The sequence below is a fragment of the Sturnus vulgaris genome, chromosome 4, assembly GCF_052056855.1.
Source record: "Sturnus vulgaris isolate bStuVul1 chromosome 4, bStuVul1.hap1, whole genome shotgun sequence".
NCBI classification, from domain to species: domain Eukaryota; kingdom Metazoa; phylum Chordata; class Aves; order Passeriformes; family Sturnidae; genus Sturnus; species Sturnus vulgaris.
Window position 1 is genome coordinate 3,771,405 of NC_142246.1, and position 22,450 is coordinate 3,793,854.

At 38.7% G+C, this 22,450-nt stretch overlaps 1 protein-coding gene across 13 annotated transcripts in view; it reads left to right on the forward strand.

The window, feature by feature from the left end:
* The window catches only part of CTNNA2 (catenin alpha 2), a 463,208-nt gene that overhangs the window by 345,659 nt on the left and 95,099 nt on the right, over positions 1 to 22,450 (forward strand). For all 13 annotated transcript variants that reach the window (XM_088162967.1, XM_014876189.2, XM_088162979.1 and 10 more), the window contains 2 exons: positions 4,348 to 4,428; positions 20,262 to 20,414. In XM_088162967.1, coding sequence (XP_088019093.1) covers positions 4,348 to 4,428; positions 20,262 to 20,414 — 234 coding nt within the window. The remainder of the gene's footprint in view (positions 1 to 4,347; positions 4,429 to 20,261; positions 20,415 to 22,450) is intronic.

Below are 22,450 nucleotides of genomic sequence, written 5' to 3' on the forward strand. Positions count from 1 at the left end.
ACACAGCTCCAGTCTGGAGCATCTTCTTCCAAGGTTGACCATATCTCATCTAAAATGCACTGAGTCTCTGGCCTGACTGTCCTTGTCTTGGTTCTGTGATATTCTCTAGGGTTAGAAAAATGTCCTGTTAAGTACCTCATGCTGATCGAGAAAGTTCTGTAATGAGCAATTTGTGGGATGTAAATGTTCTTAATAGTTGTGATACATATTTTTGGAGTTTAATATTTTATTCTAACAGTTTAAACTGTAAAAAGGAAAGAAGGAAGGAGAAGAAAAGGTCTTTGTAAAAAGGAAAAACAGTGCTATACCTTAGCAGAGATCTTTCTGGCGTTCAGCAGGTGCTGAAATTTCTCACCATCCTTAAGTGCTTTTTGTTCTTATTTTATTTCATTTCCTAACCAAAGAAAGTTGAAATTCCCTGTATAAATAAGTTCTAGCCTTAATACCATGCAGTTTTACCTGTAAGGCTTTTCAGACTTTGCTTAATATAAATGACTGTGTTCTGTCTTTATTGTTCAGGAAATACTGTTGACACTGGTTGAGACAGCAGGCATTTTCTAGAGTGATAGAACAGTCAGTACCTTGATTTCTTCCACTTACCAGACATGGATGTGTTGAGAGATTACACAACTTCTCATGTCAGGTGGAAAATCAGGCTTAAAAACCCTTGAATGTTCTATTCAGGGAGCTGGATCTGACCTTGAGTGACCTCAGAGGGAACTGCAACCTTGGGGTAGAAATGCAGTTGGAAAATCCTCTCCTGGGCTGGGGGAGTCTGCAGCCAGCACAGCCCCTGGTCAGAGCCTGTGGGAATTGGCACATGCTGAACTGAGAATAAATCAGATGGGCAGGGAAAAGCTCTAAGGAAATTAGAATGGAAGCAACTCAGACTGAGAAAATAGTTTGAAAAACTCTCGAGTAGGAGCAGTATGCAAATGCTGTTATTGGTCACAAGAAATCAGGGACTTGATTAATATATTCTCGTGTTGCAAAGTTCTCCTCATTACACCATGAATAGATGTAATTCTGTCCATAAGAACTTGAATATGGATATTTTGGCAGTCAAGGAATTCTGTGCATTTCTCCTCCTTCTCCTTTTAACCCAATGCCAGCAGCAATTTTTACTTCCTTTTCATCCCAAAGTATCTTTCTTCCCTTTGGAGAGAAAGATTAACAGAGAAATGGCAAACAGCTCAATACCAAGCTTTTTCATTTTTTTCAGGAAACGAATAAATTCCTTTCTATCCCTTCTAAGAATGAAGGCCAAAAATTTATCACAGAGCAACAATACAATAAGAGTATTTAAGGACTTAAATAAATAAACTTTAATAAACTTATATTTTCAGCACAGAGCAGATGGTGTTTGACAGACCTGCCTGAAGCTATGTAGCATCACATGCCACTAGTTATTTTTCAATAATGTGATTTACTAAACAAATTTCTTTGAAATCATATGGTGAAGAAGGGGGTTTGTATACAGACTAAAAGGCAGTAGCCATTTTATAAGTAACAGGTGAAGGACACTTAAAATTCCTGGAAAAGTAAAAATGGGGCAGAATGGGAAATTTCAGCCGTATTTGTGTGAGTTAATAAAATACTGCCATTGAAAGAGCTCAGTTGGATCTCATGTTTTGGTTTAGTTTTCCAGCACATCTCGTTTAGCATCTCGGGCAGCATGGAGGCACAATTTCAGCAATTGCACACAGCAGTGTGGAACAGGCTTTGCTGTGTTTTGGAGGGACAAGGGACTGGCCAGATGGATATTGACAGTTTGTGTTGTGTGGCCTAAGGGTCACAGAAGGGCTCCCAGTTGTTTTGTGTTTCACAACAGGATGTACCTTAAGGGCCACTGTTTATATAAAACTGTTTATTTAAAACTGGAGTGAAAAAGTTACCAGATAGATTTGAAAGGGAGGCTTAGGAGGGGTGCTGGATTTAGGCTGCCATGGGCCTGCTCTCAGTGAGGGTTTCCACCTATGAGACACACAAAACACCCAGATTAGGAACCTAAATTACAAACTTTGAGGTCAATCTCAAAATTTCTACCTTTTTTTTTTTTTTTTTTTTTTTTTTTTTTCCCCAATGCCCAGGAGCCTTTTCCTTTAAATGGTGCAGTTTATCAAATGCTTAATTTATTTAGTGTCACTGTATCCCATAGCTGACTGTCCTGGTAGGATTCCCAAGTTCCTCCTCAAGGACAACTTTCTGACCCCCTAAATGGATGCCAAACATTAATTGCTTGACCTCACCATGTTGGTGGTGAATACAAAATATATCTGCTCTGCATGAGATCAGTGAATAGGAATTGTGAACCACTTGTTTTATTTGAGAACTGTAAAATGCCATCCCTATGTAGTCTTAAGTGACTTGGTGTTTGCTCTTTGATTATTCACATTGTGTTAATAGTCACAGGAATTTTGGCCTGGTTAGCAAATTATTCCCTGATTTTATTAAAAATAAGGAAAGAAAAAGTGCCAAAGGTTATCTTTGACCTAAAAAAAAGTCTTAACATATCTTCTGTGGTTATGGATCTTTCTAAGCCACCCCATTAAAGCTCAAACAATGAGAAGATAGAGAAGAATTTAAAGATATTTAAAGATACTAGATAAATTGAATTATTTGACTGGGAAAATAAAGCATCCCAGAACATGCATGTCACCAAGGAAACTTGGTTCAGCAACAGCACAGCACACAGCAGGAGTAATTTTCTTTATTTCTAGGTTTTCTTAGAATTATAACTCTGTAGTCTAACAAACTAGAACCTGGCTGAGGCTGGCTCATCTGGCAGTCCCTGCTCTACCATTCCAACAGTCAGGAGAGGCTTCCTGAACCAAACTTTAATGCCTCAGCTTTATTGTGAAATTTCAGCTTAAAAAAAAGGCTCAATTGTGTGCACATATGACAGCTGCTGTCTTGAACAAAATACCAGGGACTGAATTCAGGACATCTAAAACCAAAAGCCTGTGCTGACATTGCTCAGGCTAAAGAGCTGAGGACCAGAAGAACTCAGTCAAAGGATGAATGCAAGAAAAGTGGGATAAAAATATCAGCGGGTGACACAGATGCCTCCTCTTGTGTGATAGCAAATGCTTCATCTCTCTGTTTTCTGGTGTCAATTTGTGTGATTAACTCCAGAATTTGTAATGGATCCTTTTTAGAAAGCTAAGAGGTAAATTTATGTTTTGTATTAAGTTCTGGTGGCACTTGATATTGTTGTGTTTGAATTTTTAAATAAAAAAGGGGGATGGGTTTTACAGATTTCTAAATGATCATAAAAGCTTTGGCCTCGTGTCATAATTGGAATTAAAGGCAATAACAGAAAGCAGGCGTTCTCTGGAATGAATGCCTAAAGCAAGGACTGGAACAGAGGCCTCTTGCCAATGTAGGGCTGATCACTGTGCTGTACATGTGAGAGGATATCATTGAAAGGGCGTCTTTAATCCCCATCCCACCCCAAAAGTGACTTCTCAATAGCTCCCAGAAACGTGTGCTATTAGGCTCAGCTGGAGAGAGAAAATCGCTCTTAATCATATGCAAGGAACAATTCTAAATAGAAGCATTTGAAAACAGCCTTGGGAAGGAAAGAGTACTGCCAGAAAGAATGGAGGATCATTTTGATTCTTGATGAAAAGCTTTCAAACAGAGTTCAATGTGCAAGAGATGTGACAAATCTTTAGAGAAGTAGTTTTCTCTTAAGAGAAAGGTAATACGGCTAACAAAGTCACTTAATGCTTTTTGTGCCGTTGAACCTAAAAACCATATTTTCCTCCCATTGGTTATGAGCCACAAAAGGCTTTTTTCCTCCTTTTTAATCTTCGTGAGGAGTTTTGCTTTGAGACTTCCTGCAGTAAAGTGTTTTAAGTGGAATTCTTCTTTATATTGAACCTAATGTCTGCCAATGTGATTCCTGTTACAGGCGTAGGGACCATTTTCCTTCTGTCCTCAAGCTGTGTTGCTGCTTATTATCATGTTTAACATTCCCAGTGCTTGGCAGGATGGAGATTAGAAACTCTTAATATTCGTTTTATAGTGAAAGGTCTTGCCAGATTTTTTTTTTGGAGTATTAGCTATAATATATGCACATAATTTTTTGGTGAAAAAGTTCTGAACTCTCTAGTGGGTCACCTTAATCTTTGTTCTTATCACTTTAGGATTGTTTTAAAATAATCTTCTGTGCCTCCTGCACATAAACACGTTAAAAACATTACTTTGGAAATAGCAACTTGATGGTAGCAAACAAAAAAGCTGCAAAAATTTCCTTTGATTAATTACTTACCTTTTTTTTTTTTTAAGTTTATATTACCTGGAGGTTTTTTCTATAACTCTAAAATTTTTGGTTTTTAACAGACTGGAAGGAAGGAGAAGGGAGACCCACTCAACATTGCCATTGACAAGATGACCAAGAAAACACGAGACCTTCGGAGACAGGTGAGCTGTGCTTTTAATAATGCTTAATTTTCCAAGGAAATCATTGCATTCCAACTTCAGACTGGTTTCACTACATGTGGAGGTACAAAGAATTGGTGTCCTCATTTAGATATGGCTCTGCATTGCATATGACATTAAGCAAAGTAGCAGCATTTCCTGAGAGAAAAAAAAGGAAGAAAGAAATGCATTCCAAGTGTAACCACCAATGGTCTTTCCATGTGGGAGGGGGAGGCAGATTGTCCAGACCTTCCCTGCCTTGGCAGTCCAGAAACCCCAGCCATAAAAACACTGGCATATGTGCTTATTTGTGTTTTATTTGAATACTCTCACTGGAGCAACAGGAAAGATGAGTAGAATATGAAAAAGAAAAATTATAATTGCAGAATGTGTTCAAAGAGAGCTTCCAAGGTACTGTATTAAATAAAGATCCTGTGAAGATATAGAAAGTTGTAATAAATAACAATTTTCCCAGAGAGGTGGATGGCCCATCCCTGTAAACACTCAAGGCCAGATTGGATGGGCCTGAGCAACCTGATCTCCTTGAGGATGGCCCTGCCCATGGCACAGGGAAGTGAACCAGAAGACCTTTAAAGGCCCAAACCCAACTATCTTATGATTTTATGAATAACTGCAAAGCCTAGTTTAAACTATAAATTTTGGCCTTCTTCTATTACATCTATCATTGTGTTTTGTGATAAGAAAGAAAGGTCAATTCAAAAAGCTGGAGTTGGAAAAGAAGTGAAAGAAGATGGCAACCAAAAGGGAGAAATCTTTAAGTTTCTATTCACACCTTCAAGTTAAGGCAGTACAGATTGCCTGTTTTGACCTCTTTTGTCTCTCTTTGAGATGATGCCATTTCTGCATTTTCTGTAAAAATTAAGTAATAACAACAACAAAAATAATAATGATCATAATGATGATGATGATGAAAAAAATTCTACCTGGCTTCTGTGAAAATGATCCCAAATCAGAAAACTGCCAAACCAAGTAAAAATTTGAATATATCTTCAGATACCTATTTGCAGCACGATAGTTTCGGAAAGAGTGGCCCCTGTAGGCATTTTGAAATCATTGCTCTGCACTGCTAAAACTCAGCTCATTTCTGCTCTTCCTTCCTAACCTTTAGCAGACGTGTTTGGAGATCATATTCTCAGAGCTGGTTTTGCCAAATGACAAACCCATGGCAGTGGACGTACAGTCAATGTGAATCACTGAGTCTCCTATATAAAGCCTGGTGTCACATCTGCTGCTCAGCTAATGACAGAAGAAAGATCTCTGCTGTTCTGACCTCCAAATTTGTGGGATCCTCGGCTCTGCAGTGGAGCTGGGACCATGTGTTGCCTCCCACCTCTGTTCTCACTGCTTCAAGGAAGTAGCAGACTAACACATGAGTTAGTTCTGTGTGAGGCTCTCAGCAGTTCCCTGAATTACTCATCCCTAAAGCCAAATTTACTCTGAAACGTGATATAAAAATGGCACCTTTAAGCTTAATAAGCTGTCTGCTTCTCATGTGTATTCACCCCTCTGGAATGTTCAGCCTCAGAGAGGTTGGAACTCTGGATGTGGGTAAAGTGAAGCACACATACTGTATTTTCTTGCTTGGAGATGAAGCTTTTAATGCAGTTTCTGATATTTACAGAAGTTAATCACACAGGTATAATGTTTATTAAATTGTGGAGATTGCTAGTAAACTAATCAAGATTAAATCATAATTGTGCTGGGTTTTGCACAAACATAGAGCCAAGATGGAGTCTGATTTCAACAATGTGCATTCTGACTGTAAATCATGATCCTTCAGAATCACAATCAATGTTCTGCTTCATCACATGAATATAATCAGCAGTGTACCTGTGTGGCTGCCCAGACCTGCCTGTGCACTCTGCTAAATTCCAGAATATGAGGATGTCACTGAGGGCTTGGTTTAATGGCTGGGGAGAGAGGCCTGAAAATTCAGAGGAAATGAGCTGCAGTGGAGATTACAGAGTCCCACTATTTCAATCTTTCTGTTCTGGGCAAAATCATTGGAAAAACAACCAACTTTGTGTATCATCACGCCTTTTGTTTTTAATACATCCCTTTTAAAGCTTCCTTTTCAGACTTTGGAAGTTTAATGTTAACACCATAAAACCAGATAACCTACAACAGAGGTTTTGGTGATAAAAAATATAGATATAGATATATAGATATTGATATAGATCTAGACAGATTTTTTTTTTTTCTTCCAATTGATAGTCAGGTTCCCTTGCAAGTGTTCAGTAATCACCCATCTAAGACAGATTTTTCATTTTCTCCCCAGGTCACTTAGCTCTTTATTTCAGAGATTTGATTTCATTATCTGCATAACATGGGAAATTATTGCAGATAGAACACACAGTGCTAAAATTCCACCTCACAATTCACAGGCACTTCAATATTTCTTATTCTGATGGAATTACATCTTTCAAACTCATCATTTAAACTCTCCTGGGAATAGGGAAACCATTAGGAAGATCTAATTATGTGTCTTACTCTAAACTGCCAGTAAGAACATCAGCCTAAGTCAGACTGAGCAAGTTCTTGGGAGCAGACACACCTCACCAGCCCATGGCTTACTGCTGCCATTCCTTACTGGATTTCCATGGAATCACAGGGTGGTTTGGATTGGAAGGGACCCTAATACCCATCTTTACCCAGCCCCCTGCCACGGGCGGGGACACCTCTCACTAGCCCAGGTTGCCCCAAGCCCCGTCCAGCCTGGCCTTGGACACTTCCAGGGATCCAGGGGCAGCCACAGCTTCTCTGGGCACCCTGTGCCAGGGCCTCACCACCCTCACAGGGATGAATTTCTTCCTAAAATCTAACCCAGACTCCTCAGTACAATTTAAACAAGGAGCTACTGCAGAAGGTTCAGAAGAGGCTACAAAGATGATGAAGGGTCTGGAGCATGCCCCTTTATGAAGAGATAGTGTAGAGTTGGGCTTGTTTAGTCTAGAAAAGAGAATAATGGGGGTCTCACCAATCCATTTAAGTATCTCCAAGGGGAGGAGGGTGTCACAGGATGGTGCCAGACTCTTTCCAGTAGTGCCCAGTGACAGGACAAGGACCAAAGGCTACCAACTAAAACACAAAAAGTTTCACCTCAACATGAAGAAGAACTACTTTATGTTGAGGGTGGCAGAACACTGGAACAGCTGCCCAGGGAGGCCATGGAGTCTCCCTCTCTGGGGACATTCCAAACCCACCTGGACACATTCCTGTGTCACCTGCTCCAGGTGACACTGCCTTGACAGGGTTGGGTTGAATGATCTCAAGAGCTCCTTTCCAACCCTGAAAATTCTGTGATTCTGTAACCCTGCCCTCTGGCAGTGTAAAGCCATTCCTGCTCTCCTGCCACTCCATGCCCTTTCCAAAAGTCCCTGTCCAGCTCTCTTGGAGCCCCTTTAGGCACTGGAAGGTGTTAGAAGATTTGGAACCCTTCTCTTCTCCAGGCTGAATCAGCCTTTCATTTTGAACATGCTGGAGAAAGCACTGGATCTGATAAAAAGTTGTGCCAATTGGCAAGATTTGGGATCTCTTTTTCCCACTGGTATGTAAGCCTATAGTTAAAAAAACAAACAAAAAAACAACAACACAAAAAACCCAAAAAAACCCACAAAACAAAAACAAACAAACAAACAAAACCCCAAAAAACAAAACAAAACAAAACAAAACAAAAAAAAACAACAAAAAAACCCCAAAAAACAAACAAACCAAAACAAAACAAAACCACACCAAAAAACCTCAACAAAACCTACAAGCTAAACAAAGGCATCTTTCCCTGTATGGTACAGGTAGTGTGGTAACTCTCATTGCATTATCAATTGCATTTTGATAAATACTTTTGAACATTTAGACTGATGTCCTGGGCTTTCACTTTTCATGGAATAGAGTCCTAATAGAAATTAATCTTACTGTTAGATACCTAAGTTTGAGTGTGCAGTATCAAAATGATTTTTTTTTGCCACCTGATTATAGTTCTGAGGCCTTTGTGTGTTGTTGGGTAAAATCCAGCTCAACCTTTTGGACAGGTACCACAAAAATCAGAATAACATCAACATCCTCTTAGTAGCTACACACAGGTAGTAGCTGAGATGGTGATTTTGAATATGGAAAAAATAATTCTTCACACAACTGTCTGAGGCAAAACATTCTACTTTAGCACTTCTTTTTATCAAAAGTGTCCTTTTCTGAGATTGTCTTTTCCAGGCAGCGTCTTACAAACCTCCAAGGAATCCATATTGTGTAGACACAGGGCTGAAAATCAAAATTGTGAACACCTGAATTAATGAAATTTTACTTTCTATATCATGGTACTGTGTGTTTAGGGCTTTCTACAGCAATAATCTCAAGTCCTTGATTCTCATGTTTCCTCTCATTTTCTCCTCCCGTCATCCTCCCTGCTCATTCTTCATCATCTGAGGCTCCAGGTGAAATGCAGAGTAATGGGCTGGTTTTGGCTCCTGCTCAGCTGGTGCCTGTGTGGCCATTCTGGCCAGCCAGCTTCTGACTTCACATAACAAATTTCCCTCCCTAGGACACTGATTTGGGTCACTCTTCTCCTGCCCAGACAATTTTCTATCAAACTCCAGCTATTCACCATCCTAAAGACCTTTTCTCTCTGTCAGATGGTTTTAAAATTGGCCAACTGATAATTATTTGTGTTTGAAATAAAAAAGAGGGCAGGTTACTGTGATGGGTATCATTCCCTCAGAAAACCAGTCCAGAAAGTAAAGCCCAGAGTATGGTTCTGTTCTCCTCTGCCATCTGCAACTGCAGTAACATTGGTATTGTATAACCAGAGCAGATTATTATTCATAAATAAGCACTTTATGTGATCTTCACAGGGGCATGGAGCTCGTATTTCCTATATGATTTCCTTCAAATAGCTTTCAGTTGTATCTGGGATTTGTCCTTGTGATTTAATCAGAGCTCCTTTGTAGGCTGAAAGCTGTAAGATAGGTTTTTCCAAGATTTCTGCATTGGTTTGGATGAGTTTTCCCTCTTTCTGATGGGTTATGATGCTGATTTTTTTCTTTTCAGTGTCTTCTTTTCCCAAGAGCCACTATCAGTGTCCTAGGAATGGGGACATACTTTGGGGTACTCAGGATCAGGTTTTGCCATTTAGGCATGAACTAATCTTAATAGTGACCATGCTGTGGTGTCTTCCTACCAGGCACACACTCTGCAGAAGCCAAATTAAAAAGAAATAAAAATCCGGGTCATATTTGCCCTTTTTATACCTCTAATCAATTCTTTATGTATAATGCAGTAAGTACATCCTTTCACATGACCCTTATGTATATTTGATCACTCATTTACATTCCCTTGTGCTAAGATGGGCTCTTGCAAATCCCTTTCTGAGACACTTGGTGGACTCTGGGCATAATTTCCATCAGACTGTTATCAGCCATATTCTCTAACACCCCTCTCTTCAATCTACAATTATTATATTATCTTTTAGTCACAGAATAGCCTGAGTTGGAAGGCACCCACAATGATCATTAAATCCTTGATGGTACTGTTGCAGTAGCTGTGTTAGGCTGCAAGTCAAGCTTGCAAAAGCTTAAAGTTTGATGAGACAAATACCTCCTGTAGATTATTTGTGCAAATTTGGTAAAACAGAGCTTTGGGGACAGTGTCTTGATCGATCGTAGTCAACTTCATTGGTCTCTGAAAGGACTTGAAATTTGCTGTCCTTTGTTTAATATGAGTTACACCACCTTGAACTAGATTCCAGGATTCAGCATGTTCTTAGGTTTATTTATCATCTCTCCCTCTCTTCCAGCCCTTGAGCAGCACCGTGTCTCCATTTGCTCTTTATGTCACTCACTTCCACATAGATTAAATTGTATTGCTGTTTATAAATGCCATTTAGGGTAAAAAAACCCCACAAACTTTAGGACTTTTGAAGCCTGCCAAAAATTGGTGTAGACTCTGGAAGGACTCTCTGAATAAAAAGCATGAATATTAACTAATGGAATTAGACTGATGGGACACCTAAAACTGAAAGAATGTGTTCTGTTGGAAGAGATTTTATCACAGCTAACCCATACATTGTCAATTATATGATGGATAAACACTTATATAATGATTTCAGTCTGTGGGCTTAAATCTCTCTACTCAAGGATATGCACAGGTTGCTTCTTTACAGAAAGTAAATGCTTTGAGAAAAACACAGGACTTCCTCCAAAAGAGGAAATCTTAGCACCATCTTATTGCACCAAACCTACTGTCTCACACTCAGACCAGATGACTTGCAAATGCTGTAGGGAGGGCCAGCAGCACCTAAAAATTAAATCTTGGTGCTCTAAATAATGATTAACTGACTTAATTTTTTTTGTTTATCCTCCTTTTACTATGCTCTGTGAGGACAAGCAAGACTTACCGTCAAGTTTTATAAGAATAATCTGAAGCTCAGAAAATAAAGTTGTTTCTGAAGGTGAAGCTGCCTCATCTGAGGTATTCTGTGGTGTACCAGCATTAGGAGGTACACAGCATCTGAATATTAAGATAGAAGCCCAAGGGAAGCATAAGTGCTCAAAAAGCAAAACAAAAATCTTCAGTGAAAAACAGCAAACCCAATTCTAATCAAACTTAATGTACATTAAATAACAAACGTCTTTCAGCTTCCCAAAGACAATGAAGACCACAGCCAAAGAAATAAAGGCATGCTGAGGGGACAGGGGCAAGAGGAAAGAGAACTCTGAAAACTCACACCAGCTGATGTCAGTTATAGAAATCAGGTTGTGGTGATATAAATTAGAGGTTTTCCTTCAGCCTCCCTTACTGAACGGGAGAGTTCACCTCTGGAGGGTGACTGAGGTCTCAAGGATGCATTTTGTATAAGTTCTTTGTACAGGGGGAGCCATGAACAATCTGCTTTCTAATTTAGGTACCCTAAAGGTAGGTTTGTGTGAGGAGTCCTTTGATTTCCAGCTACCCACTAGAGCCAGTCGATGGTGCAGCATCAGTGCATTTCTGAGGGGGCTGGGGAAGTGTGTCCTCCTTTTCTGATGTGCCCTTTGTTGCAAACAAGAGGGCATTAGGTAAAGTTATAAATCGTGAAGGTTTTTTATTGGCTTTTTTTTTTTTTTTTTTTTTTTTTTTTTTTTTAATTCAAGATCTGTATAATTTAAATAGGGGAAGACAACAGAGAATGAAAAGCTCACAGATCTTCCCAAGCTCATGTAACACTGTGAGAGTTTGTAAGAGTTGCTGTAGTGTTCTGAAGATGTAAAACTTCATGCAAGTGTGAAGCAGAATCAAAATATCCAAGGAGGTAGTAAGTTCAGAATTTAGTCTTGCAGGAATGTTTATTAAGATTTATTTTTCAAACGCTGAGTTGAAGCAAGGTCACACTTCAACAGATGATCCACAGGGGTCTGTGCTGTGTTACCAAAGAGGAGTTTTCTTTCCAAGGGGAAGTGCAGTGTTACTGCTGATTGCCCCATTCTGTTGCATGAAAATACAACTTGAAAAAATGCTGGCATTTTTTTAAAGGGAGCCAGCCACAAATGAATCTAAATCCCTTTGAACCTAAGGCCACCTATGTCATCAGCTCTTGCTTGTGAGAAACTCAGCACCTTTTCCTTATTGCTTAATAGGTTTGATTTTCACCTGCAGTGACTCCAGTGCTCTTGAATATGGAAATCTGGAAGCTGGCTTCCCAAAAGCAGTCTATCAAATGCTAATGCAGATTTATTTCTGTGCCAGGACTACATAACTATGCCTTATATTAATTTAATATGAGTGCACTGCATTGTGTGCAGTTATTTTCTGGATTTGTAGCTGTTTTCTAGGTTTTGCAGCGTGTACATAGGTGTTAGGCCAGAGTCTGGTGTGATACTGGCTTAGAAGGCAGAGATAGCAATGCTCCACTTAATGAAGTCCTCTGCTGTTCCAGCTTCCACTGAATTTATGGCCCCAGGAGTGGGGACATTCTCAATGTCACCAACGTGGTCTGAAAGAGCCATGAGCCCTCAGCATGCTGATCAATACTTCCATTTATTGTCTGCTCCCATTTGTTAAAATAACTGGTGAATTTACTTCAGGAAAGGACTTTCAGTAAAATTTTCAAAAAGTCTGATCTTAAGAATTAGGGAAAATGCACTGTTATTTGAATTACAATCAATAAGGATTTTGATTTGAACTTCTTTGAACATGCACGTCTTTGTTTCCCTCAAAATGCACTTCTAGGTGTTTATCACTGTGACATTGAGGTTTTTATGGTGCTCTGAAGTGCTCCAGAGGAAATAGAGAATGCTTTAATACTGCTGATTTACTCTTTCAGGTCTGCAGTAATTTCCTTACTGCCTAATTATAAGGCTTGGTTTAATTTACTCTACACATAATGTTTACTGATGCACATATGGTGCCATATTTCAGGAAACTATGCCCATATCAGGTAGTTTTGGGTAAGGCTGCAGTGTGTAACATTTTCATCAAACAAAGGAAACTTTGATCTGCAACATAATACTCATGATGGATTTTTTTCCTGGCAAAAGCCACGGTATTTTGAAATAGGGACTTGATGTTATTTATTTTTTTTTTTAACTGAAGTCATGATCAGAGGGTTGGCCTTTCAAGGTGCCTTGAGAAAAATTAGGAGGCAAAACTCAGTTACAGCTCTATTGAATTAAAAGAGATTACTGTACATAGTTTGTGTATTATTCCTCAAATAATGAGCCCTCATAAAACCTCAGGTATTTAAAAAAATCTTTGTGTTCAGAAGATGCCTACCTCTGTAATCACTGCAGAGGAGTAAGTATGGAAGTTTTTTTTTCATCTTTTGGATAAAAGACACTGTGAATGTGGGAGAAGCTCAATGGAAGTGTATAATGTTGCTACATTATAAATAAAAATACCCACAAATTAGATTTTAAAAAAAGACGAAAAACCCACCAGAAATGTATTTCAAGACATTTCTGTTGATAATAGTTCTACATAAAGAAGCTTTCACTGTTCTGTAGTGTCATCTCAAAAATGTCCTATAGTCACATCAGCAAAAGGAAATTAGAGAAGTTTGGATTCATAACAACAGCTTCAAATGTTGGTATTCATTATCAATAATGCAGTAGCATGAGGTAGGGAGCACTATAAATGTGGAGGAAAACATAATCCTTTTCCAAAAACTTCTCTAATTTCATCTTCCTAATGGCTTTATGAGCAATGGCAAAGTACATAGAGTTTAATTGCCAAATGGGATTTCAACATTACATTAGTTTCTTAATTGACATTAATTTTGTTCGCTAACTCTATTTGTAAGTGTTATGAAATATCTTTAATGTTATGTTCTACTTGTAATTAAGCAACCAGATACAAAAGGTTTTGTTTCCAATTCTTACCGTGTAAAAATTACGGCAAAAGAGAAGAAAACAAAGCATAAGGGGAAATGAGAAAAGACAACAAAACTCCCAACAAAACCAACCCAAGAACAAAACCCAGGCTGGTCTCACTGCTGTAAGGGCTTTTTGAAAGGCATGGATGATAATTGATAGTATCAGATATCAATCATCTCTGTCCATAGTGCAGGCTCTGCTGGTGACTTCAAGTGACTCTTGGACAGGATGATGAGAAATCCATTTTTGCAGCACACAATCAATTTTTAATCTTGTTTCAGCCACTGTCTGGCACTTCAACAGACAGGTCTACCCAAGAGCTGTCATCAGCTTCCACTGGGCTCAGTCTCTAGGTCTTGGAGAAGCTGATGACAATATTTACTATGCCAGGCTGTTTGTGCAGCTGGGTTAGGTGGGACTGCAAGCGTGACACGTGTGACATTTATTGTGTTAAACCTGCAAGGTTTATTGGATCTGACTGCTTGTAGAGAGGATAACTTCATTAAGAGTTTTTGTAGAAAATTTCCTTCCCATCTTGACCAAGTAGCTACTTCATCTCCCCAAACCAGCTTTATCCCCATTTTATTTATTTATTTACTGCATTTGATTTAAAAACCCCATAAAGCTCCAAAGCTGCTCTACTTGGTTTAAGTATCATTTCTACAGGGCCTGAAACAGTATATGAAGCTACACAATAGGTTGTGGTTCTTAGTTTCATCTTTGGATTTTTAATCCATTATCTCTATTCTTCCTCATTACCCTCTTCTTTGTCTCACCTCTTTTACATCAGACCCTTTAGGTTTGCAGTTTTGGTGACATTTTTTTACACTTTACAGTCCTCTTCACTTTTCACAAGGTTATTTTTCAGTCTTATCCCCTTCTTTATCTCTTCTAGGATAACCTACAGTTCTTCCCTTCTTTATTCCTACATGTAATTTCCTGTTCTGCAATTTCATCCTCCCACATTCACTTTATCACAATTCTACCCTCTCAGGTCATACAGAATGCAGAAGTTAATCACTGTCTTTTCACTTCTAGGTTATTTTAACTTCCCTAATGCTTTTCACTGTCTGCTCATTTCCTACCTGTATTTCTGGTTTTCCCACATTTTTGATGAGAATCTCTATGCTGTCCTCTACCTGTTAATCCCTTGTATAATTCTTTATTTTTAGAAGTAATAAATATTTAATAGAATCCCAGCACTGCCATTGGAGTTGGATCTTTATTGTTCTATGTAGACATGACAGACAGAGTTCATACTCTGATAACCCTCACATGTTTGAGGGGTATGTGGTTATCATTCCCCCAAGCATATAATTTTTTCTCTGCTTTTATGTAACTGCACTAATATTGCTAGCAAGCCTGAGGCTTGCTCTCACTGAAAAATGTTTTTTTGAAAGGGCGGTATAAAAATTTTCTGTCATGAAAATTGATAAACCACCCATCTTAAATCCTCAAAAAAAGCCCAGCAGACAAACAAACATTTAAATCAATGGGGGTTAACTACCTTAGCATTTGATAATTGGGTTCTTCCATGCTTTGGGCCATGAACTATTTTGGGGAATCCTTTGTAGTGGCCTATGACTAGAAGGAATGTTTTTGTGTGTTTTTCTTACACTTGTTCAAATTTTTGGTCAAAAATTGTCACTTTAACTTGCATTCTATTAGTAAATTTACCCCAAATCTTTTCCACATTGCAGCTTCTCTGCATGGCATCTTCTCTGTAGGGACAGGAAAGCTCACATATGGAAAAATATATTAAGAAGTTTAAACTAAAAGAGAGCAGGTTTAGACTAAATTTTAGGAATAAATTGTTCCCTGTGAGGTTGCTGAGGCCCTGGCACAGGATGCCAGAGAAGTGTTCCAGGTCAGGCTGGATGGGGCTTGGAGCAACCTGGGCTAGTGAGAGGTGTCCCTGCCCATGGCAGGGGCTGGAACTGAATGATCTTTAAGATCCAGGCCATTTCATGATTCTAATATTACCTGTCCTTATAACAGCATTTCTTCTTGATTTATCTTTGGCTCAAATCTTACCTTTTTTTTTTTTTTTTTTTTTTTTTTTTTAATGTATTCCATCAATCTGTAGGTTGAGTGTCCAAGTGTGATACATGTTCTAAATATTAGGCTTTTTGCTGTTTAATCTGCCAAGATACAGTTGGTGGTGTTGCTGTCCCCATCCCCCAAGTCACCATTCTTTGGTCACATCCTCCTGGACACAGTCTGCAGAACTGACTGAGACTTTCTTTTTAGCACCCCACTGCAGCAGCTTCTAATGGTCACTGCCTTATTCTCCAGAACTCAATTTCACAGCGTATTGGAGGTGACACACCTTAACTGCAGTGGAGAAGGCTTTATTTTCATCCCTTTCAATTGAATTAATGCCTGTTTGGGAGCACTCTGCAGGTGCAAACTGGAACTGGGGTGCAACACACGTTAAATGGAAAATGGTGAATAAGGTGCTCCTTGGTAAACTTTTGTTACAGGCAGCTCTGTACTGCCAGGCTTTATAAAGTTTAACAATCTCATTAATCTCCTGCTGTGGTTTTACCTTCCAGTGGCAGGATTAGACATTTAATTCTCTACTAGACTGTAAGTAGCACTGAGACATTTTGGTTCTAAAGTTGTTATATAGCCATGGAAAACATCGTTTTGGTGGGCATTTAACCTCTTTGAGCTCAATTATGGCTGTGAGCTGACTATGATAAAAAAGCCCTAAATAGTGCTTAGAACAGTAGAGCATGATACTATCAAAACCAGCAACTTGACTGTGCACCATAAACTGATGAAATTGACTGAACTGGAAAGATATAAAATCTGCCTGTGCACCATTCGTGCTTTCAAAAATATTTGCAGGTCTTGATGTTTTCCTTCTGTATTTTTTTGTTGGTCTGGCAAAATTTATTAATGTACACTAATAAAGTTTTCTCTCTGACAAAATGAATTAAGCAAGACTTCAATTTTAACGTGCTTCCTCCTCTAATAAATGAAGTTTCATGTAGTGGAATTTGTGCTTCGAATTCATCTCTAAATTAGAAATCCAGTGGGGGGAAAAAACCCTAAAGCATTGTCTTATGAGTAATAGTGTGTGTCATAATATTTACATCAGAGCACAGCACAAATTAAGGCATTGCAAAGGCATTTGTTAATGCAGGTGCATGAGCAAAGCTCTGGTGCTGGTTTTGGAATAAAACACAAGAGGCTTTTGCTGCTTGCTTTATGACCATTCAAATTCAAGTCACAGCCTTTTCCCATTTCCTTCCCAACTGACATTACCTGGATGAAACTGAAATCTGGGTGCACAAGCCCTCACTTAGACTGGACTTTGTTGCAGTATGCACAGGAACACACAAGATTGCTTTTGCAGTAGTTATTTACCTTGATGAATAGCCCTAATTGGATCAAATAGACTGGTAATGGTGAGCCAGTACTTTTAAATGTCTTGTCTTGTGCCATTAATATTACCTTGTCATGTATCCATTTGAGCTCTTGGATGAATGTCTTGCCTTCATACTGCTGTCACATTTAACAAATGATTTTGTCAAGTCGTTCTTTACAGCTTATGGTGAAGGATGGCAAAATTTGTGGTCTCCTGCGTACATAAAACCTGTTAACTCTACCTTTCAACTTCAATGCAAAGGCATCCCAAAACTCAGATAACAAATTCCTAAGGAAATTATAATGCCTCGTTACAAGAGGGGCCACAAATATTCTACTGACATCTATGATTAACACAGCAGAAGAAAAATAGAATGTATTAATTTTGTATTTATTAAACCTGTGACAGTCAGAATTCAGATTCTTTTTTTTCAGCTGCAGCAATTATGAACCTCAGAGGACAACACACAGTTACCATTAGAAATGAGATACCCATTTTAGTCATTCATTTTGATTCAGAAAGAGCTCTACTGTATATTTACTATGGTAAACCCCAAATTACTGGTTAGCTGATGCTCTTGCTGTCCTTTTTATTGATTTCTTGTATGTGGTTGTAGGCTGAAGATATTTAACACTGATGAAAATAAGCTGCTTACTTGAACGTCCTGAGACTACTGTTACAATTCCATGGGGCATATTGTTATAACCCGATCTATAACACCACATTACCTTAGATTAAAAATTGAATTGCTTGTTCACTGAATAAATACAAGCCTTTGGAACAGATCCCTCCTTGTGGCAAGATAAAAACAGAAAAGTGTCGGTGCTCATTTAGCATTTAAAGTAAGGTTTTTTTTAGTGCAGTGGACAGTAGGTTTTCACTGGCACATACTGAACTTGAGCAAGTGGAATTTTTTAAGGATCTTACACTGAGAATGAGCTGGAAGCCACATGGGATTTTTAAAAGCTTTATATGTTCTTTTGGAAATTCTACCTTTTGGCCTTTTTCAGTATAATAGGCATCAAAATCTGAGTATGGGTACACAAATGAGGCATCTGACTTGGAGTTTGCCAGCAAGCCCTGGGAAATGGATGGCTGCAGAGGAGAACTATGCAAATTTATGATGCACCTTCTCTGGCAGTATTTCTCCCTTAATGCTGGCTATTGGTGAAACTATTGATTGAATAGGGAATCATAGGATATCCTGAGTTGGAAGGGACCCACAGGCATCATTGAGTCTAACTCCTGGCTGTCCTGCACAGAGCAACCCCAAGAATCCCACCATGTGTCTGAATTTTGAGTTTTTTTGTTGTTTGTTTTTTTTTTAATGAATACAGAATGGAAATCTATCAACCATAGAACGCAGGGTGCTGTGCTGCTGCAGTATTCTCTGACACTGAGCATCTTAGAATATTTTTTCTTTAAGTGTTTTGATGTACTTGGAGTAATATTAGTATTTCTATTGAGATGGTACCTATGAAAACTATTCATGGATTGGGGTCTCGTGTGAAATGCTGTGCAAATAGACCCAAATAATGGTCTGAAAGAGCTTTTAATGCAAGAATAAAGTAAGAGTCAGCAAGCAGATAGCAGCAGATTGATGAGAGAAAAAATAAAGAGTACAAGATGGAAATGTAATAGGTGGTAGCAAACACACACCAGCTTCCAAACTGTTGGCAGGTCTCTGATAGATGATTCTTTTCTTCTTTTTGTCTTCTTTCCTCCCCCTGTTTGTATGTGTTACTGAGTTAGCTATTCTGAGTGCCTTTAATCATTTTGAAAGTGGAAAAATAACTTTCCAGGTTGAATCTGAGTAGAATTAATTTTTAAGGAGAATTGAGAACTGCTTAATACATCGACTGCTTCAGTTGTGATGGAAATAAAAGGAACACCTCCTACAAGCACCTATATGCTATTTTGCTTTGCTTGTTTTTACTGCACCACTCAGGGAATGAAGGAAAATATTCAAAGTTAGCTTTCCCCTTATTCAAATAGAACTGAGAATTGCTGTCATCAAACAGCAAATCCATCTTGGATTGTGTATTTGCAATGTCTGACAATAGGCCAGTTTTCAGTGTGATTGGGTGTTTTGATGGCACCTTCTCTAGCTAAAGCTTTTTGTCTGGGCTGCAGAATAGAGAAAATTACCTCTCTGGATGCTTCATCTAACTAAAAATGCATGATTTAAGGAGACTAATGGCTACCCAAGCCTCCAGGCTGAATAGCTCCCAGCTTCTGTTTGAGTCTACAGTTTTTCATTCTTAACAACCCAAAAGCTGGAGAAAACATAATCAAGATGTTTCTGATCCACAATCCTACAGAGAAATTAAGCTTCCAGGAAGAATTATTTAAGATTTTAGTCATCTTTCTGGCTGTCTTTCAAATTTCAGTGAAGTTTGACATTAATGGTCACTAGCAAGGTGGAAAAGAGGTTAGTGACATCATTCTTACAGTAACGTTTCAAATAGATGTTTATATGGACTAATGGGTGTTAAATCTTCAGTAACTTGAAAGGTGTTTTTTTCTTCCTTTAGAATAAATTATAGTATGTTTTCTAATCTGCCCGGAAAATGCTAAAAAGTTTTTCTGTTTATGCTTCTTGGAGCTATTCAAATGGGAGTACAAAGCACAAGGCATCTGCTACACAAAATATTAATTATTGCATGGAATACTATTCACTGGAGGAATTAGAGAAGGCTTAGAAATATTCAGGCTAATATTTTTTAGTGGTTGCTTGGAGTTAAGCACCTTAATCCATATTTGGCGTTTTAGTGAGCTGAACTGTTTTTTTCAAGTAGTGTGCAGCTTTCAATTCTCATCAATTTGCTGTGTCTTACATGAGTTATCACCATCATTCTGTACAGATCCATTCAGGCCAGTAGGATTAGGTGTATGTCAGCACAAATCCCAGGAGGGATTTACAGAGCCTAGGCCCTCAAATTTTTAATTTTGCTCGCCGGAAATATTGAAGAAAAGAAAGCAAAAAGCCCAAATGCCCGCATAATGCCGCGAGATGCAACACGTCAGTGTTTAAATATGAACAGTGGGAAGGTGTGCTGGTGAATGCCCTTTATTTACTGCTGTGCTGTCTTTGGTCACAGCTCCGGAAGGCAGTGATGGATCACATCTCAGATTCATTCCTGGAGACCAACGTCCCTCTGCTGGTTCTCATCGAGGCCGCGAAGAGCGGGAACGAGAAAGAAGTGAAGGAATACGCTCAGGTCTTCCGTGAACACGCCAACAAGTTAGTGGAGGTAAGTGACCTTCCTGACACGGCCACACTTCCTCCTGGCACCTCTAGGGTCAGGATTTGTATTTCTCTTTAAAAGCTGAGCAGTTGTTAGTTGCTGTTGGTTTATTGGAAAGGCACGTCAGTCTCAAAAGACAAAGAGTCACAAGTGTTAAAGTCTGTGCTAAAAGCTTTCAGCATAGAGTCACAAATAGAAGTAAAGTCCTGATTTAGAAGTAGAAACAGCTCCTGGTGCAAAGCCCCAAGAAGGCCAAAGTTGCAGCCTGGTACAGAGTCCTGAGCAGTGGCAGAGGCTGCAGGCTGGTACAGAGTTTTGAGAGGCAGATGCTCCCTGTGTTTTTTTTTTTCTTCTTCTGTTCTTGTTCTTCCTCTTCTTGTGATGGTAGTGATGATGATGATGATGGAGGAAGAGAGAGGGCGAGAGAGAGCTCTCACTACAATACATAGATTCTTATTTACAAATTACCCAATGAGCTAAAAACACGAATCTGAAGCATTTCTTCTAAACCTATTAGAATTCTAGTTCCTTAGTATGAAAGTTTCCATATAATCTACACATATAGCCTATCTGTTCTATCTGAAAAATGTAAGCAATATTCTTACTATATTTTTATTACATCTAAAACTATGTTTTGGAGCTCTCACAGAGACTTGTTTTTAAGACTTGTTTTTTACACTGTTATCTAGGACTATGTTTTCAAGCTCTCACTGCATCTTGTTGATCTCTCTCAGGAACACAGAGAGGCCTCTGTTTTTCAGACTTCAACACTCTAGGAGAGGCAGGAAAAGTTATACACTGGGTGAAATGTTAGAGCTGTTGTTTCAGGAGTTTTGGTCAACTTTATACAAGTGATTGCCCAGGAAATGTTTGGATGATGGGCAGAGGAAAGTATTGTGTTTTAGTAGTTCATTAAAGCAATTGAGCATGTTAGAAATGGTATTTCCAGCAGTTTGTCAAAAGACATGAGCAACAAGAATTAAATTTCAGTTCAGCTTCACTAACGGTACAATTGAGCTAAATGTCTATTAAGGAAAAAGACAAATCAGTGCTTCACCATCTAGTCCTGGCCAAGGACTGCTCTAGACTTAATTATTTGTCAGTCTGAACTAAAACAGGAAGAAGGACCTACAGAGAAGACACAGCTTGAATAACTTATATGGTTTTGAAAGGTCTGTATTTCATATATAAATATATACATATATTTATAGTATCTTCTCTTTCTGAAGAGACACACTGTAAAGTCAACCAGTGATAGTTACAAGTCTTCAGGGATGATATTGAAATAGCTTAATTCTACCATGAGGAGTATAAAATATAATGATTGGACCTTGGATACTCATGGAATGGACATCTAATAAAATTGTTCATCTCGGTTCGTCCTCCAACAGGCCAAGAACTATGAAAAATGTTTGTTTTTAAAGACAAATGTAACTCAGTAATTTGTTCAATAACATTGTGTGGCATTTTTCTGTACTAGCAACATTTTGAAGGCTTTGTAGCCCCTTTGCAACATATTTTCTTGTCAATGTGCTGTTTAGAAAAGGGAAATGTAATTAGGGAACTACTGATCTGACAAATACTGAACTATACCTCTGAGTGAATTGTGTTAAAACAGGGATCATCCTAATTCTGTAGAGCCTGAGCTGAGGTGAAGAGTAAGAGTTAATATTGGTGAATATTGACTAAATCTGGATAGTTCCCTGATAAAATGAGTGCCTGGACGTGATTTTGCAGTGGGAGTGTGTTTTCAAATGGAGCCTCTCATTCTTGCCATGTACCAAACAGGGAGTCAAGGTACCTTATTCTGCTCTGGAAATCAAGTCCAATATAGGACTTAACTTGTATGTACCTAGAGGAAGGTCTTGGGGGTCTAAAATTTCTGTACAGTGCTGAATCCATTAAGGGTTATTGCTTTTTTCTGCAAGAGGATCACAGGGCTGTCAGCAGCCTTCAGTCCCAGCCCCTGTGTATATGCAAAGATTTATTGCTGCCTCCTTGTGACTGGAGCTGTGGCAATGAAAAAGGAAATAGCTGGTAGG